This window comes from Aphelocoma coerulescens, chromosome 1 (genome assembly GCF_041296385.1).
Source record: "Aphelocoma coerulescens isolate FSJ_1873_10779 chromosome 1, UR_Acoe_1.0, whole genome shotgun sequence".
NCBI classification, from domain to species: Eukaryota; Metazoa; Chordata; class Aves; order Passeriformes; family Corvidae; genus Aphelocoma; species Aphelocoma coerulescens.
The window spans coordinates 78,678,960-78,697,763 of record NC_091013.1 but is presented as its reverse complement, the minus strand read 5'-3'; the positions used below and the strand labels follow the sequence as shown (position 1 = coordinate 78,697,763).

Sequence of the window (18,804 nt, the reverse complement as noted above, 5' to 3'; positions counted from 1 at the left end):
AGGCACCACGCTGTTGATGTGGGGGAATACACACACAAAACCCTTTCCTGGAGCTTTCGGGCTTGGGGCTCCTCGTCCCCCCTACGACACAAGCTGTGTCTGGTCCTTGCCCTCTGTGCTACCTCCTGTTGCCTTGATGATGTAACCCTACTTTTCCGAAGTTATGTACTTCTATTCTGCCTAGCCTGGTCTGTGCATTTATTACTTTGCATATTCGTTAACAATTACTTGCTCAGTCCTTTCATTCCAAGTTCTTTAACTGGACAGGTAGGTAGTTGATTGATACAGCTTTCAATAATCATAACGGTGATGAAACTACAAATCTCCCTAAAATGGTATTTTCCAGTTGCAGCCAACTATTAATTTACCAGTTTGCTTACAGGTAGTGATAGTTTTGCTGCCATACTTGCTCATTGTGTACTGAAAATCATGTTAAAAAGGAAAATGGTAAGGAGTAGCGTGGCAACACCATGCCACTCGGATGGCATATATAATACAGGGATATTTCTTACTGAGACCCATGCATGAACTTGGCTCCCTTTTACATTATTACCAGTATTTTAACAGTGCTCAAGTGCACCCTAAAGGTCTTGCAAGCTAGTTCAAATTAGATTCAGGTGCAAGTAGGTGGACAAATGATGGAAAGTGGAAGTCATTAACAGTCCGAACCTCTGCCAGTCTGCAAAAATAATTAGTCCTAATTATACCTAATTGAATATCCTTCTTTTATTGTGAAGGAGAAACAGACTAAATATGATTAGTATCCATTAGAATAACTTCAGCTAGGAAGCATATGGTTTCCTAGAGTAGCCATACACATAAACCTAAATAGTTCTACTTTCTCACAAAATTGTTACTCCACTTTTATGGAGGCTATTGATCACTGATGAAAAATCCCGATGTATACCAGCTTCCTCCAACAAAAATCCTTGGATCTCCTTCATTTATGTGAGCTGTCTTGAATTTATATGTAATTTCTATGTATTTTAATCATTAAATCCAGATTCTTTCTTCCTTGCTTTTGATGACAGTAAGAAAATCCCTACCATATGGTCTACTTCAGACGCAAACTGTTCCAAGTCCATGGTGAATTCCCTGGATCTGTAGAACATACATATACAATTTCCTTCTGATTGTGCACAGGGTTACGCAACTTGGGCTCTCAGATTTGGTCTGTGAATCCCCTCATTGTTCCATATAAGCTTTTAATATTGTGAATGCTGTTAGAATGCTTTGTACGTGTCTCCAAAAGGATTTTGCTAGCTGAAAGGCTTTTGGGGCAAAGGCCTTGGAGTGCTGGAAGGTTAATCTGTATTGATTTAACTCTAATTTATCTACAGAGGAGTCTTGGAGTTACAGAATTTTAAGTTTTGGAAGAATACAAGACAACACTGGGCTCCGTCACTTCGTATTGATGCTGTTTCTGCATGCCAAATTTTAGACTAAGTAGCTTTTATCTCCTTTTATTTAAAGCTACTTCTACTAGTATGGAAGGTCCATTTCAATAAAAATGAACACCAAATCATTTGCAATACTTAAACTGTTAAAAAACCTGTATATCAATCTCATCTAACTAAAAATGATACCAATTTAAATGAGTACCTTACAATGGTAAACTTAGGAACTTTTCAGCAGACAATTAAAATTAGCATGGGAACAGTAACTCAGTAGGCAAAGGATATACAAATACCAGGTCAAAGGATAAGTCTAAACCCCCCTCACTGCAGTTTTCATCCATGCTAGCTGCATTCTTGGTTATAGCATTCAAAATGTTCTCCAATTAGAAAAAAAACAAAAACCAAAAAGATTACCTGCATTAGAAACACTGTAGATTCTCTGCAGTTTGAACCTCACTGGAAAAAAAAAAAAAAAAAAAAAAAAAGAGACCCAACAAGGTTTCAGTTGCTTAGTGCTTTATTTCACAAAAGAATGAACATCTCGGCAAACGTGTAATATCGTGGTTTCCACATATCAGCAGAGCCCTGGCAGCAGCAAAATGTTACTGTTCTCTATGCTTTATTGGGTGTTAGAAGGGAAAAAGTAAATTGAGCATAGTGTTCAACTATAAATATTCTCAAATACATCCCTGTTTTCAGTCTGTTTTAATTAAAATAGATGTTATGCTGCCTCCTGTTGGTCTACAAACAGAAACATCTAAAATTAATCTCCACATTAGGAACTGCAGTCAGCACATTCTACAGCCTATACCTTACCTACTACCCAGTACTAACCAGAGGAGGTAAACAATTTTCTTCACAGAGTAATACCGTAAATAAATCTGACCCAGAAAATCTACTCCATTTTGTGAATATAATGAATTTTTAACAGCAGTAAGCTGAATTATTACAAATGTATTTAGAATATAGAAGACAATTAGTCCTTAAATAATAATCATCAGGTCTGTGCAAACGTAATCAATAAAACACCTGAATAATTGATATTTATTATAACAACTAAACCAGTATGATGACATTACCAAAGTGCCATAATGTTTTGATAGCATTCTTTAAAAATTGAGATTATCCAATATAATCGTCACTGGATATTAAAATCCCACATACAATATATATTATCTTCGTGTATACTATACTGGTCATGCTTATAATGTATTCTGTGACATAAAATAGAATACTATTAGAAATGTTTTGGTTACATCATTTAAGTGCAAATAGTAGATTATAATTTTACATGCATTTTGTATGTTTAAACATCACTATTTCAGTGAGAACATAGGTAATCATTAATCTAGTGACTATTTTTAGACGAAGGTACTTTTTCATAAAGCTTTGATTCAAAGAGCTTTGAAAAGTCAGAAGATATTAAAAAGCTCACTTTGCATTAAATTTGTGACTTTTTAATTGCATAACTGCTGTGTAGACTGAAAAATATGTTTGATCCAGACCTACAACAGTTATTCATGCAAGTAATTCATATTCTTTTGTGCAGTTCACTGAGATTTCTTACATCTTTAGCAATTAATCACAGGGTTTGGAACATAGGTCCTTACTTCTATCATGAAGCCTTGTTTTTAACCATGGCTTTCTAACACTTCTGCTTCTTCTGCATTCAATTCTGCTACCAGATTTAACACTTTGTATGTGGAAATGTGGCAAATTACCCTTTTTCCTTCTGCAAGAGCTGTAGTACAGGCTTACCTGCCTAACTGAAGAAAATCAGTACCATTTCACAGTAACTCTTCTGTAAGCAACGTTAGAAAGCAACTGACATTACTACATTATTTCCTGATCACCGAGTAAAACAGCTCAACTCCCTGTGAAATCCATGAATGGTTTGTCAGACTGGGAACTGACATTAGTACCTGCACAAGTGTAGTGTAGAATATTAAAGAAGCATGACTATTTTCCCAATTCAGCTTCAGTCAGTTTTCAGTGTCTATACTGAGGAATATCTCACATACGTCACTGCTCTGTCTAATGTCAGATGCCAATCTTATAGCAAGTAGCTGGGTGGAAGAGTGCCAAAAAGATCTGCTGTAGGGAAAAACTTAGGGGAAAGAGCATCACCTGAATGAGTCGCTTGCTGTTTATGTGATCCAGCAGTCTGGTCATGACAGTGGCAATTAAAAAACCTTGCAATTCTCTAGTCTCTTCCAATTTGCATAGCTATTTATACCCATGTACTGTGGGCATGTTATGTTACTTTTCTCAATGCATAAATTGCATACTCATATTACTCAGGTATAAAAACAACACAAATACACAAGCAAAGGTGAATTGCGCCTCGTATTCCAATGATGTGACAAGTTGCAATAATTAATGGTTAATGAAGTCTCTGTGCTACCCTGAGTAGCTTTATTAAAACTAAAACTACTGTTTTCCTATGTGTCTGGTTTTTTCCTATTGTTTCAGTAAGCAGGAATAGTATTCTTCCTCTCTCTACTCAATACATTTGCTTTGCACTAACAAAAAGCAGTTGTGTCCCAATATAAAAATACTTGCATTTCCGTAACATGATTGTAAAGGTTACCTAGCTACATTTAGTTAAAATATGATTTGGAGACTTATAATGAAAAAAACCAAAATAAATGTGGAAGTTGCCTAAAATACTGTAACAAGCTACTTACTTCTACAGAACTGACACACATGTTAATATACAGAAATTATTGAGTGGAAGGGTTCTGCTCAATTAACATGTTCTCCGAATGCACATAATTTTCATTTACATACTTATGAAAATTGTTATGATGAATGTTATCTAAATTTATAAAGGTATCTGATAACAAATTACAGATTCAATCACAGAATTGGAACTTTCCATTGCTGACTGTTTAAAACAGAAGAATGTTCTAGGCAATATTAAGCTTTAAGCATTAATATTCAGCTTAGGTTTTGCAAAAAGTACATGCAGTAGTGATGTGATAATGAACTTACCACAGTTGTCTCAAGACATGTGAAAGATGTCTCTGATGCCTCACTAAACTTTATTCATGTTTTAAACTGCTTGAAAAGGTGTGCTTAGATGTTTAGAACCATTATTCTGTCTGGCAGAAGACAACCTTACTGCTTTCACAATACTTACATGGAACATAAGGGCTCTCAGTGTCTTATCTGGATACCTGATAAGAAAGGAAATTCTCAGGCTGTGGAAGATTACAAATTAACTGATGAAACTAGCTAATTTCATGTCCTCCTGTCAGAAAGAGGACTGACTTTTTAAGCATGAGATCAAATTTACTTCACAACGTATGGCTAGATTAATATTAGCACTAAAAGTCCATTATAATTTTAACATTGTAACAGCTGACTACTTAAAGTTTATCAAGCAATATATAGTGTAGTGTTTACTGTGTACTATTTTAACATTTAAAATTACCATGAAGTTCAAGATAAAGTGTTTTAATTAATTTAAACCACAAGAGATGATTTCTCACCTCAGAAATACTATTTACTATTGACTTTTAATATGGGGGTATAGTTTTGTAACTTTGCATTTGATGTATGACAAGATACAAACTTTTCCCATAGTTAACCGAAGCAACAGCTACAACTGGTTCTACAGCTTGCTGCTATAAGCAGCCTAGTGACTGCTTAGCAGGTAGCACTGAAGACTTCAGAGATAGAAGACTTCTGTTAGAAAACATCCTGAAGTGTTTTTTCTTTAGTCAACAACATGACTGAAGCAAAGATATCACATGAACCATCCATCCTGTAGAAATCTTACCTACCCTGCAGTATGTTATTGAAGTTTACCTTGCCACAGTTAATGGGATGGAAACAGAAAATAAAGCTACTACTAAGGCACAAGGATGGAGAAAAACTGGTAAACCTGAAGAGCTAAAGTAAGATGACAGGAATTATCAGTCTCTTCAAGTTAGATACCTGGTTTTAATACTGTGAAGGTCACTTTGGCTCTTGTCCTTGCTAAGGTCATTCTGATAAGATAAAGCTGACAATGAATTCCTCTTACGGGTTTATGAACATAGAAAATCTAAATAACACTAATGAAAATTTCTTTTAAACTTCAGTTACATAGGGAAAACAGTATCACAGTCAGTTTTCTCATTTAGCAATTTGTCTTTTGGGACAACTGTGAATATTACGGAAATAATGGCACATATTACACAACAAATTCCTCATGAATATTCTTTTTTGAAAAGTAGTATTTTGAAAATTATTCTGATCATTACAGAGAAAAGTTGTATGTAAAATTAAGTAATACTGTCTGTATAATGACTAGCATGAATGACATTTTAATGGACTCTTCCAAAAGCAATCCTACAGCATATAATTTAAACTGAAAATTTAAACAAACGGGTACGTATTTCTCCATCTGTAAACTAATACTTAAAAACTGTTCTAAAACTTATGCATTTACACAGACTCTTTTGACCCAGGAGTTTCAAAATTCTCCAGAGCAAATTGTCAGTACAGGTGACCAGGGGTCCCTATACTTATTAAACTGAATGACCTGACAGTAAAACTCAGTTAAGGCTCTTGGCATTGGTGAAACTTCTTCCCACTCAGACCTACTGCTGTGGTAGACTTGAACTTCATCTGTGATTTCTTCTGGAGCATAATCACCACCTAGTATATAAATTTTGTCTTCTGTCCCAACTGCCCCTGCATTAAAGCCAGCGCATTCAAAAGATCCTTCCCCTTTCCAAACACAGGTTTCTGGGCAAAAACTGTAGACCTTGTAGGTGGAGAGATCACATATGTACAATGTACAGTTCACTGGAACAGCTTTGATTAGAGTTGCATGGAAAAACTGCCCAAATTCTGCTACAAGCTCAGACCACTGATCAGTCATAGCATTATACTTGAAGAAACAGTCAAGAGATGGATTAAAGGCATCAGTAATCTCTACTTCTGAGCCAAGGACATAAATTATATTCTGGCATGCACTTGCTTCTGGATAGTAGATACCTCTTGGTAATTGGCTTACAGATGTCCAGTCTTTGGAAAGAGGATTATAGGATTCTACATCCAAAAGACTCCGAGTTTCTTGAGCTCCTCTGGTCTTTCCACCTATTACAAAGAGCTGGTTTAAGGTTACAACAGACGTGTGCATTGTCCGTGGTTTCTTCATAGCTGACACTATGGAGAATTCATTGCTGACTGGACAGTAGCACCAGGTTTGGTCAGTGGCATCATGGAACGGTTCAGCAATATGAAGCCTAACAGTCCTATAACAATTCCCCTTGCATCCTCCAGTTATAAATATTTTTTCTCCATAGCTAGATAAACTTGACCCTGGCAGATCAATCATGTGCGTATGTGGTAGTTCTTTCCATTTATCTGTTTTGATGTTGTAGCAGAATGTATGTCTGTTTTCTCCATCTTCATCAGTTTTATGAACAAATATGTATTTTTCTGTTGTTGAAGGACGTGCATCTGGAAACAATCCACTAAAGTTCTGCACACTTTTAACTGCATCATTGATTATTACTGAGCAATTAGCACTCTTAAGTAAGTGTTCTTCAGAATGCAGAAAGTCCTGCAAAGTCTTTTCGGGTAACTGGTGTAATCTCACTTTTTTAATCAAATTAGGCAGGTATTTCTGCCGTGTTTCTAAGTTGTGTTTGGTCCATTGGAGGACAGCTTTCAACACTGATTCTTCCTCAGGGACATTTAGTTCATCAGCCTCAAGACATTTTTGTAATATCTCAAAATTCATCTCCAAAAAATCACTTGATCTGAGCAGCAATGAAAAGTGGTGTTGTACAAAATCTAGTGCATGATCAAACAAGCGCACGGACCCATAACTTTCTGATAGAGAAAGCAACTGTAAGCAATTCACAAGATCAATACTTTTTATTAGGAAGTCACTGCAAGCTTTGGAAAGGAGTGAAACTTGAAGAAATGATGACAGTTGGAAGAGCATTTCCACATTATCATTGGTTATCTCTGTTTTTCCTGTGTAAGCATAATCAAGAAAAGCTTTCACTGCCTTGGGTGATAGGTTACTAATAGTAACATTGCCATCATCTCGTTCTTTCATATTAACTTCAAACATGGCTCTGTGAATAAAATACAGAAAAGATACACACAAAGATTTAGCAAACAGAAGAGAACACTAATGCGGAAGGAGACAATCAGAGGCACGTAATACTGTGGGCTGGTCTAAAATAGGTCTAAAATATGGAAGTTCTTATATGAACAATGAATTTACTTGGTATGTTTGAAGAAAAACATACCAAGAATAAGAATGTATTCAAAGTGATGGCTTAACAAAATGATAGCAGCACCTGTGTTTTCTGTGGATTTTCACAAACAGTGATGAAGTCTGCAGCTCTCAGTGTGAGAGAAAATGTGAAATTGTTCAGGACAGCATCAGTTTCAACAGCCTAGGAAATAAAGGCTGATTTAAAAAATACATAGTATAAAAGCCCCATGAGTTAGGTCATGCACTGTGGATGAATATATAAAATGAAGTGGAAAAAAAAAAGCCTTCCAAAATGCAGGCTGAGCAAATGGCCAGAGAGATGATGGGTGTAGTCCTCAGAAATAAAAGTAGGTGAGGGGTTAATGAGGAAAAAAAAACACAAGGAAACTTAATTCTTGCTTTAGAGTTGACAGAGATGTACGAGTACAGGCCAATGTCAGAGAAAAAATTAGGTTTTGACATATGATTGCACAACACAATGAAACTGCAGAAAGTAGATTGTGGCTGAATACAAAGATGATAGTTGAAATTGTGGAATGAACTACTGATCAGTAGATTTGAGGAAATTTTATTACAACTTTAACTGCCTTACTCTAAGTATGTAATAACATTTAACTATTTCACACAATCTAATAAGGCAAGATAAAATATCTAAAGTTTTACAAGCTGGTAAGTGCTGGTAACAACAGAACAGTGCTGCAATATCCCTTGCCCTACCCACTCAGAGCCTAAGCATCAGGCTAGGAAGCAGTGGCTTCTGAATATGACACAATGTTATAGTGGAGGAAGAGTTGGATAAATCATCAAATGCAAAGGACAGAATCTGGATCATTAATACATCATAGTTAATTCATATTAAAAAAAAGTGTTATTTCATAGTTCAGTTATACACTTAGTATCTCTGTTGTATGGGATTTTTACAATCCCATCCTTTTCTGAAGCCAGAGGAAAAAACATCACTGTGTATAGCACATACTCTATGGGACATGAACATCTGGTAAAGCAGGAACTTGCCTGATTTCCTGAACAAGAACATAAAATTACAGTAAGACACCTGTGTCCCAAAGACCTCTTTGCATACTAAGTGATGACCCTTATAATCCTTTCCTCATTAACCCAAGAGCTATGAAATCTCTAATTAGGGAGTAAAATAGCAACTGAACAATACCAGTAGAAGGAGAGCAATGTAGACAAAGGCTTTGACACTGGAAGCTAACAAGTAAGGATCAAAATGTTGCTGAATCTTGGGTTTACACAATGAAGCCAAAACTAAGAGAAGTCCAAAGGCCAGGGAAGACAAAAGGTGTTCCATTTTAAAATGTATCTAGTGGATTAGGTAATTTTTATTCCTTGAAGGTAAAAAATGGGCCTTGCATTCCAGGACAACTTATGAATCTGATGGCTGCTATTATCCGCCATATTAACCGTTAGGAGCAGGGAGAGATCTCTCCTGGCAGATTTTAATCTGAAGAGTCTGCAGGTAATGAAAAGGACACACGCATTTCCATATGTGCTTAACTTCAGTTCTAAAAATTACCACTGGAAGCTATTTCATCCTAGTATTTCTTTCTACCAGATCATCTCGGTGCTGTCAAGAAGTTAAAAACAAATGAAGTAATTCTGTGTGTCAGAGAAAAAAAACAAATCTGCTGCTACAGTGGAGAAAGTACTCATTTCATCTGCATTTCTTCCTTCTTTCAGTAATTCTTAGAACACATCTAGCTGTCTTCTGTCATATATGGCAGGCTCACTTAGACCATGTTCCAGGACATTTGAAAATAACACTCACCTATGTACGGGCAACTGAATTGAGGCCATTAACTCATTCCAAGGAGTCCATTTTTTCATTGTTAGAGTCTTAGCTCTGTTTTACGTTAACTGTGTTCAGAAACACTTTCAGTGTGGAACTGCAAGTGCGAACCTTTCTAATAAAAGGGTTAGCAAGCTTTCTTTATAAATTAAATTCTGTATGTGAATGATCTGGCTGTCCTTTAAGAACACATAGCGTTAAGCACCAGAAGGAAGATCCATTTCATGCTGAAAGGCTGAAATCTGTAGTTTAGGAAAAGTATGCATATCTGTTTAAATACCTCTGAAGACAATCCCTACTATACTGACCACTCATCTTGGACAAACAAAAACCAGTTCCATTCCAAAGTTATGTACAATTTATCCACAATTGCTCAGTACAAGATGTATTTGTAGTCAATCTGTTAAGTTTCACAATGTAAATGTGTCAAAAGTCAAACAATATCCTTGCAGACCTTCAAGTACTGATATGGGCAACAGGTAACTCCTAAATATATTTAACTTGTGCCAGTTCTACCTAACAGCACAACCACACACGATTTGAAACTTGTATTTCAGAGTTTGGATTGCTGTCAGAATCTGATTCACAGAGTCCTTGTGACTTTTTGAAAACACAAAGAACTGGCATACCCTTAAAATGATATTTGAATGCTTTGCTCAAAACTCTGCAGATATATGTAAATTGTGATAATTTTTTTTCACTTTTTTTTTTTTTTAATTCTATTCCTTCCCTCCCTCCCAGAGAACTTAGAATCTATTTCCTGCATATTCATGCCAAAAATAGGTTTACCTGAAAAAATCACTGCATGCTGCCAGTACACAACGATGACAGGGAATTATTTCATCTTTCACAAGAATTTTAAAATCAAAAAATATATTTTGTTCTCTGAACTTTTGTAGTACTTTTAGAATTTGTTGTCCATGACCTTCAGCCACTAAGGAATTGATTTTATTTTCAGGAACAGAAATTCCATTGCAAATAGGTCTGCTAATGTAATCCCGTTGATTGGCCATGTTTTCTTCAATCTATTCCTGAAATGGAAAAATAAGTAATTGATTCTACAGTCTTATTATTAAAAAAAAACCCCAAGCAAAATCAATACACCGTAAAACAAAGAAAGAAGTTCCCAGCATTTAATTTAGTTTGTAACTCCTATGCACAGTTAGAAATTTGTGTTATAAGTGATTTTTACACTGAATTTGATAATACTACTATTTTGTAAAATATATACACATGGCATATTTTTAAAAGTAAATTATCTGCCATGTATCAGAGAACAATTCTACAGATAATACCCACCTGTAGGAATTTTTTCAGTACAGTCCACAGGAAGCACATCAAGGAGTGTGTTTGTCATTTAAGAGAAAGACTAGTCCTAGGCTTACCCTCAAAAACCCCCCAATTCTTACAATTTTATGTAAAATTAAGATGGAAAAAGAAAACTTTGTTACATATTTTACATTCCAAAAGGCTCATCACTCTACAGCTTGTAGTGGAAGGGAGACACAAGCTACTAGACTGCTTCTTAAGTGGATTCCCATGCGGCACTCTGGACTGCAATAACGGAATACAAACACCAACAGCCTGGCTGAATCACAGGATTGCTGGGGCTTACCAAATAGGGTCATTTAGAGACAATTTGGTGACAGTACACCTTTGAGTGTTTACTCAATTGAAACTGATTTTGTCATGTAGCTCTAGTCTTGTTAGGAAGTTTTATGTTTGCCCACTCTGATTTTAATTTACAGTGGTGTAAATTAACTGGCTTTAGAACACATTTAAATTTAAGACCATCTCCCTTTCAGCAGCCAAGTCTTTTTTCTGAATGAAAATCCCTACACTGAAGTGTGTTTTTTTCTATGGTAAATTGGCTTTAATTGGGTTTTACAATGAAAATATTTTACTCCCCTTTGTCAACTTCAAACATAAGTATATTTTATTTACACCTATTTAAAGAGCTATTTATATATTCCAGATGTATAAACTGCCCTTACTGCAACTCTGAGTCAAGACTGCCTATTTTAAGGCTTAAAGAAACATTCCGATTTTTTTTATTCCAGGATTTTGCTTCCACAATTCCAATTAGAATCAGCAACAGGTAAGGGCCCACCTGAATTGACAGGGGACAAAAAATTCCAAACAAAACCCAGAAACAAGAAAACACTGGTTTTGGTTTTTAATTTCATGGAAGGGCTTATCTGATGACATGATACATTCAGAGCAAACTAAACCATCAGGCAGTCTTCTTCATGTGAGGTACTTTCACAGCAGACTGATCTATACTTTATCTAGTCAGGTAGCTCCAACCACAAATAGACCTCCATGTCTCCTGGAATAGAAGAGATCCAGTGATCTTGCTGCCAGCACTGGCACCCCTGGAGCAGGCATCTTCTCCTTCCCATGGCCAGACAATCTCAACGTATTCACTGTTTCCATTCTAAGCCTGAGGAACTAGGAAAATACAGAAGAACAAGACCACCATTTATTCTGATAATGTATGGCCTCATAAACCCCAACTTCCATAAATCATAAAACTTTTTCATATGTCAGAATTTTCTAGAATACTCTTTTCTTATGAATTTTAAAGCCTGCTCCTCAAAAGACTGAATCTTCAAAAGCAGAGTTGCTTCAATAACATTAGTTTCCCACATTTGAATGAAACCTTTGTTAAAAAAGTAAGTGAATTTCAAAGTTTATTTGGCATCAGGTAAAATAACACTTCTTCTAAAAGAAACATAAACCTTTCTGCAAAATTCTGGAGCTGACAATAGATACTAGACATCTTTCTCCTCTTACATGTAATTTCTATAGCAAGCTCCAACCTAAAATGTGCTTTCAGGAGGTAAAATTTCAGTAATATTTGTATTTTTATAAAGAACATGGAAACATCCACTGTAATCAAGTCCACCTATGCTATTTTAGGCAAGACATTATATGATCACTTTCATACAAGCAATCGATGTTTCAGAAAGTTTTCTTTTACCAACCTATTACCACAAGAACTCTATTCCAGTACATTGGTATAGAGACTGTAAACCTCTTAATTACACAATCAATTTATTAATGCTTATATATATTTATTCTTCTGTTAAAATTATTTGACTTAATTTTCCTTTGTATACTTATTCACTCTTACAATTATCAAGAGTGTTGATATCCTCTCTCAACTTTCATTAGAATGAATAATTGTCAAACTTTCCAAGGTCCACTTAGAAGACTGAATTTCTGTTTTTCCTTATTATTTCTTGCAATTTTCTCTTTCCTCTGGTTTGGTCCTAAATTTCTTTCACTGATACAAGATTTGTTGTACAACATTATGGTTGAGATCTCATCACTGTCTCTAGTCCAATTTGCAAATCATCTAGTGCATCCTAATCCTAATCTCTAATAGCAGTATCTCATTATTTTCTTAAAAGGAAAATTCAGAAGTGTATCTTTAATGTTTTGTCCATGATTAAGGAATGTAGTAATGAATGCTGTGCAATGACTTAGCCTAATTCATCTTCCTCTCCATTTAAAAAATATGTATTAAAAAAATTTAATTTCCAAATCTCTTGTAGCCAATTCCTGACTTGTTTCATAATTTTGCTATTAATGTACCACTTTACTCAATCTGTTGATGATTTTAGGGCTCTCCAAACTATCTTAACAATTCAGCTAAAATTTGGTATGCTAAACAAGGCCAACTAGCATTTATAATTATTTCATGCATTCTTCTACAAAGCCATATGAACTAATCAATAGGTTTTTTAATAAATATTTGATCAACTTTGACAATGGGGTAAGAAACGTAGGGGGTGCAGACATATGTTGAAGAGGTCTGCAGCTCAGGAATGCTTGGGGAACACCCCTCCTTTTATTTGCTCCATAAACTCCCACAGGATTCCAATTACAAAGCCTGTCTTTATGTGGATTACCAAGAACCAAGCTCCAGTAAATGGTTCATTAGAGTTGTGATCTCTTACTTTTGCTGTTTAAGACATGCCTGTGTGCTGTTCAGCAACCGGCCTTGCAGCATCTCCTGGAACATGACACAAGTACTGCTGTACGTGATCCAGTCTCTCATCACTTGACAAAACCTCCCTGCTCGTGTACTGGACATTTACAATCTTACACTGACAAATGCCCTCTTAGCTATTAGCCTGCTTTTCTAAAAAAACCCAATAAAACAACAAACCTAAAAAGTTAAACATTTGACCTGGTTTATTTTCCTTGTAAGCCACCTCAACCAAGAGGCCAATTGGCCGCTACAGTGAAAATTGATGCAAACTTCACAGTGGTAAAGGTCAACCCCATACAATACATGTGTGGGGGACAAATATGTACCTCTCAAAACTATCTGTTCAGGTCTCCAGCTGAGGGGCCAGGCATTCTGCATTCCTGACAATGGAGTGGCAAGCAATGGCCAGTCTGTGTATGGCCACAGAGCAGCCAGCAGCTGACCAGAAGGCTGGTGATAGTAAGTTTATTTTGGTCATTACGGTGGATTAAATAAGGGACCACCTGGGAGCTCTGAGGGTAAGAGCATTCTTACGATCTGTCACAAAACCCAGTAATAAGGGCCCAGACCTCATTAGTTGTGCTGTTTAAAAGACCCCTCTGTTGTAGAATCATAGAGTGGTTTGGGTTGGGAGGGCCATTAGGGATCACCTAGTTACAACCCTTTGCCAGTTTTAACACTGTCCTTTTCCCAAGACAGTAAGGGACGGAGCAGTCTGGAATGTAATGAGCTCATTGACTCAGATACCAGGTAACCACACTGAGAACTCTGATAAGACAATAGTCAAAATATGAGATATACACACATTCCTCTTAGTATCTAAGCTATTGGTAAAAAGCTACAAGAAAGTGTTTAAATGACTTTAATTGCATGCAAACAGCTGCCAAAACCTCACTGAATTTCTAGCAGTTCTAGCAGAACTGTTTTATTTCACCTATGCTAATGGTCCTTTTCCAAGATATAGAGGACGTAACATATTTATGATTGTCTTTTAGTTAGCACCATCAACAATCCTTCTTAAGTATTCTTATAATTCTGTACCTAGAAGATACTGAAATGTTTAGTTTATTTGCCTCTACTTTTCCTTTGGAAAGTCCAAATGACCTTTAGACTATCAATTTAATAACCTGCATATATGCTGAATCCTAGATATTTTTATTCTAGGAGACTGTAAACATAGCATACTGTTAAACTCATAAAGGAGACGAAAAACATCCAGGACAGACATTTTCAGAACATACAGGCATACACTAAAATCATAACCAGTGCAATACACCTCCTAGAAGTGGTTTTCACATCCATTCCACCAGATTTGAAAGAGCAAACAGAACTGTGAAGTGACCTTTGAGCAAAGATGAACTTTTGTTCGTGCAGAGTCTGTTGGAGTTCCCACCAAAGCACTGATCATACTCAGATAATGTATGTATATTAATAAACACTTTTGCTGAAAAGATTTTGGTAAACCAACAGTCCAAATAGTCTTAGCTGCTACAACTGATAAATAAAATTATTACATTAGTTTAAATATGCTAATGAAGTTGATAACGGTGGAAGATGTGCAATTATTTCTTAGTGAATAACCATGGAAAAGACAGCAAACTAGGCAGAGGATGTGTAATAAGAAAGAAGCATCTGGACCCAGATGAAGGTCCAGAAAGACAGTGGCAAAGACTTACGCCAAACTGTTTGATCACTTCATAACAGTAAAATAAAAATATACATACAAATATGTATGACTTTGAAATAGCCTAGGGAATGCTGTTTTGTGAAAGTACTGAGCACACGTAAGTATCACACATAGCTCAGTTCATACTTTGCCAGAAAAAGCCCGTTGGGGCTGTGCCTGCCTGACAATAAAAAGGAACAAAGCCTTTTAACCAGGACTGAAGCTGGAGACTGTTCCCAGCACAAGGGTGTGGCCATTCAGAAATACAAATAACACTGTGTGGGTAGATGCTCTCTTCTCTTCCAAGACAGCTGGCAAAACCAGTCTAAACTCAACCCTGATTTTGTACTTTATTACTTACAAACAATTTTAAAACAATCTATCTGCTTTTGTCTGAAAGCACAATACAGCTGTGCTACAGCACTCAACAATTAAAAAAAAATTAAATCTTAGTACTTCTTAGCAGGTATCTTATGAGAAATAAATTGTTCTTCAATGGAACATTACGTTTATCACATGGCCTTCTACCAGCCTGGATTGTATGTCTTACTATGGAGCAGGATTTTAATAAAGGTAAATCTAAGAGCTGGTATTTTACAGCACACTTTATGTACCTAGGACAAAAGAATTAAGCACAGTGAAGATGAAGACATTGTATAGATTTCTCTATAAAACTTTCAGTTGTTTTTTTTCATACAAAATTTAACTGCACATTAATATACGTTTTGAAAAAATATACGTTTTGAAAAAATAATATACGTTTTGAAAAAAAATACGTTATCAGCATTCTAAGATCTAATATTAAATATATTATTGAGTCTACTGTATATCCATCAAAACGATTTGCTATTTTCATTCTTTGTCCAATCAAAAGGAGAGAAATTAATGACTTGTTAACAAGTTTTAAAGACACCACCCTGCACTACACATCTAATTTAACATTCATTAAGATGAATATGAGTAGAACAGATATCTGTAGGATTTGGTGACACTTCTAATTGCTGACTAAAAAGACAAGAGTGGTTTAAAATGTAATTCAACTATAAATACTGAGTACAAGTTCTGTACTTTTATATTCCATTAATGTGTTGATTGTCACGGACCGCCTAGGACTGAAAACATTAAGAGAATTCCAACTTCCTGCCTGGAAATTTCAATGCAACTGAGTCTCACAGGTTTTTCATAAATAATTGAACTTCAAATAAAAATAATATTCAGTCAATCATTTTAGGACAAGCAAAAAAAATGCACAGGACATTTTGAGACATTTAATCCACAAAAGTGACATTTATCAATAATAAATGTTGAGATAGTATTCTCAGATTGAAAGGTGACACAGAGACTTTAAAGCTTTGTGTTCTTTAGAAGTGATTAAAAAAAAATCAACATGGAAACAAACCCAGCATGGTACCAGTAGGAAGTAAGGAAATTGAACTAATTCCTGGAAGCATTCCAAGAGTGGAAGATTCCCATTCTGCAAGCAGTGATCATTAAATACATGTTCCCAGACAAACACATGAACCCGTTAAGATAAAGTAGTAAAAGCACTTAGAAGAAGTAAAACTGGTTGGATTTTATCTTAAAATTAAATTTCTTGAACTCATCAAGTTCCTTTGCAAATTATTTTCTTAGCCAAAAAGATCAAGAACTGTAGTTTTAATTTTCAGAAAAAAATGGAATTAAAATGACATACTGTACTTCTAATTCTGGCAAAAGTAGTAACTGCAAATTCTGTAAAAGAAAATCACAGCTTTTAATGGCTTCTGTAGTCTGTCACTTTTGCATGTGATTAAAATATGTGGTTTTTTTCAAAACATGCATGCAATATTGAGCATCTTTAGAGAATAACTTAGCATGATTTATTATCATAGCATGTTTTACTTAAAATAAAGATCTGGGTTTATATTAAATATGTCCATACTTATAGTACATATTATACAATGCATCTTGAGCTTCAGTTTGCATTTACACATGAAGCTCATTTTTTTAAAAAAAGCATTAATCCACTAGTGAAAAAACTTGCTACATGTTCAAATCTTTTTAAGTAGAAAGCAGGACAAGCCAAACCTATCAATCAAACCTGAGGGGTTTTTTTGGAACTAGGTAAGATCCACAATCCATTAGTATTATCATCTATCAGTAACTAAATATAGATAAGGCCACAATTTCCTCTTCAGAGTATGCAGAATACAAAGTTTGAAATGTAAGCCTCAGCTAGAGTTTGATATTGGCAAAGAGTATTTTCCTGGGATTTTTTTCTTGACTGTGTTAAATCCTCCTCTGCTGTCAGTTAACTTTGTCTATGGGTTTGGATAATACGTAAGATTATGCCATTCCTTGCTTTGCTAAATCATGAGGAAAAATAGGAATAATATTTTGAAATTAGTCAAATACCCTACTGATTCCTTGGTGATTTTTTATCCGAATGTTACTTATGTGTTTAAAATACTTTGCAAAGACCAATCTATACTCAGTTATAACTGAGACCTATTTTAGACACAAAGACCTTCTGGCCTGTGTAGAAACAGCAGTTTTCCGTATTAACAGTGAGCTGGGAATGCTAAACAACAACAAAAAAGGAGGACTGTAAGAAATACCTGCAAGAATACAATTTTCAGTATTTTTGCCTCATTTGTACATGGTCAATACAGGATGGATGAAGCTAAGTATTTCTAAAGGCAAGCAACAGAAAGGCTGTAAATTTTCAAATAGGCCCTAATTTTTTAGCTATGGTTCAACTCCAGAACCAAAGGGCAAGTAAATTTATTACCTTTTGAGGATTTACAGATGGCCAATAAATGAGGGCACATGGGAATCCAGTTCTGACAACCATTAGAGTTCTTAACAGAGCAATGAGCACGAGACACAAAAGGCGCTTGTTCAGACAGATCCTTAGGAGCCAGAACCCAGCTAGGGTGATGCAGCGCGTTGCATCTGCTCTCGGGACAATCAGCTCCTCTTTATAGTCAATAAAAGGCAAACAGAGCCCACCCCGCTGCGACAGCTCTGCCAGGGGTCCGGACGGCTCTCCAGCCGAATGGATGCGCTGACGGCAACACCTCAGCAAGATGCGCCAATGGCAGAGATGCGCCGGGCATCACCTGTCCTCAAGGGGTCGCGTTGCCACCAAGGACCACCTCCCCCTCGAGGACCACCTCCCTGTGTCGCACAGGGCCGAGGGAGGCAGAACTTAGCGGGCAACTACATTCTCTGTACCCCGGCCAGGGTTATCGGCCGTCTCCAGCCTCACTAGTCCCAGCCCTGCGGCTCCGGCCGCCATCGCCCCCGCCCCACCCGCCAGGGGAGGGCAGCGGCGTCAGCGCCCCTACTGCGCATGCTCAGGAGGCCCGCGCCTGCGCTCCGCGGCGGCTCCGTTCATTCTAAGGGAGGACTAATTCTGACAGGACGGGCGGGATGGGGCAAAGGGATCCCCTTCCCTCACAGCGCGACCCGGCCGCGGCATGCGGCGGTCTCGGGCACTGCCGCCTCTCCGCAGGCGGCGAAGCGCTAGTCCCCCCTGAGCGCTCCCTCCGAGCAGCGCGCACCCACCTGCAGCCAACACCCGCAGCTCACCGACCGCTCTGGCCCACCCTCCGCAGCAGCGACTCCAGCAGATTGGCTCCTTCCGGCGTCATTCTACTACTACTGGCACTCGGAATGGTTCTGCCGGCCGTCACTCCAGGTGGGAGCCCGCCCATCTCC

At 36.8% G+C, this 18,804-nt stretch overlaps 1 protein-coding gene across 3 annotated transcripts; it reads right to left on the bottom strand.

Annotated features, from left to right (window-relative positions):
• Positions 1 to 1,896: 1,896 nt before the first annotated feature.
• Positions 1,897 to 18,730, bottom strand: KBTBD3 (kelch repeat and BTB domain containing 3). 3 transcript variants are annotated; one of them, XM_069014634.1, is made up of 4 exons: positions 18,652 to 18,682; positions 11,755 to 11,887; positions 10,226 to 10,467; positions 1,897 to 7,480 (listed from the first exon to the last, which is right to left on the bottom strand). In XM_069014634.1, the coding sequence occupies exons 3-4, from the start codon at positions 10,447 to 10,449 to the stop codon at positions 5,860 to 5,862; spliced, it is 1,845 nt and encodes a 614-aa protein (XP_068870735.1). In that variant the 5' UTR covers positions 10,450 to 10,467; positions 11,755 to 11,887; positions 18,652 to 18,682; the 3' UTR covers positions 1,897 to 5,859. The 3 variants fall into 3 exon arrangements, with proteins under 3 accessions (XP_068870735.1, XP_068870729.1, XP_068870744.1); XM_069014628.1 differs by lacking the exon at positions 18,652 to 18,682 and adding an exon at positions 17,873 to 18,391; XM_069014643.1 differs by lacking the exon at positions 11,755 to 11,887 and having other exon boundaries at positions 18,652 to 18,730.
• Between the last annotated feature and the right edge of the window lie 74 nt (positions 18,731 to 18,804).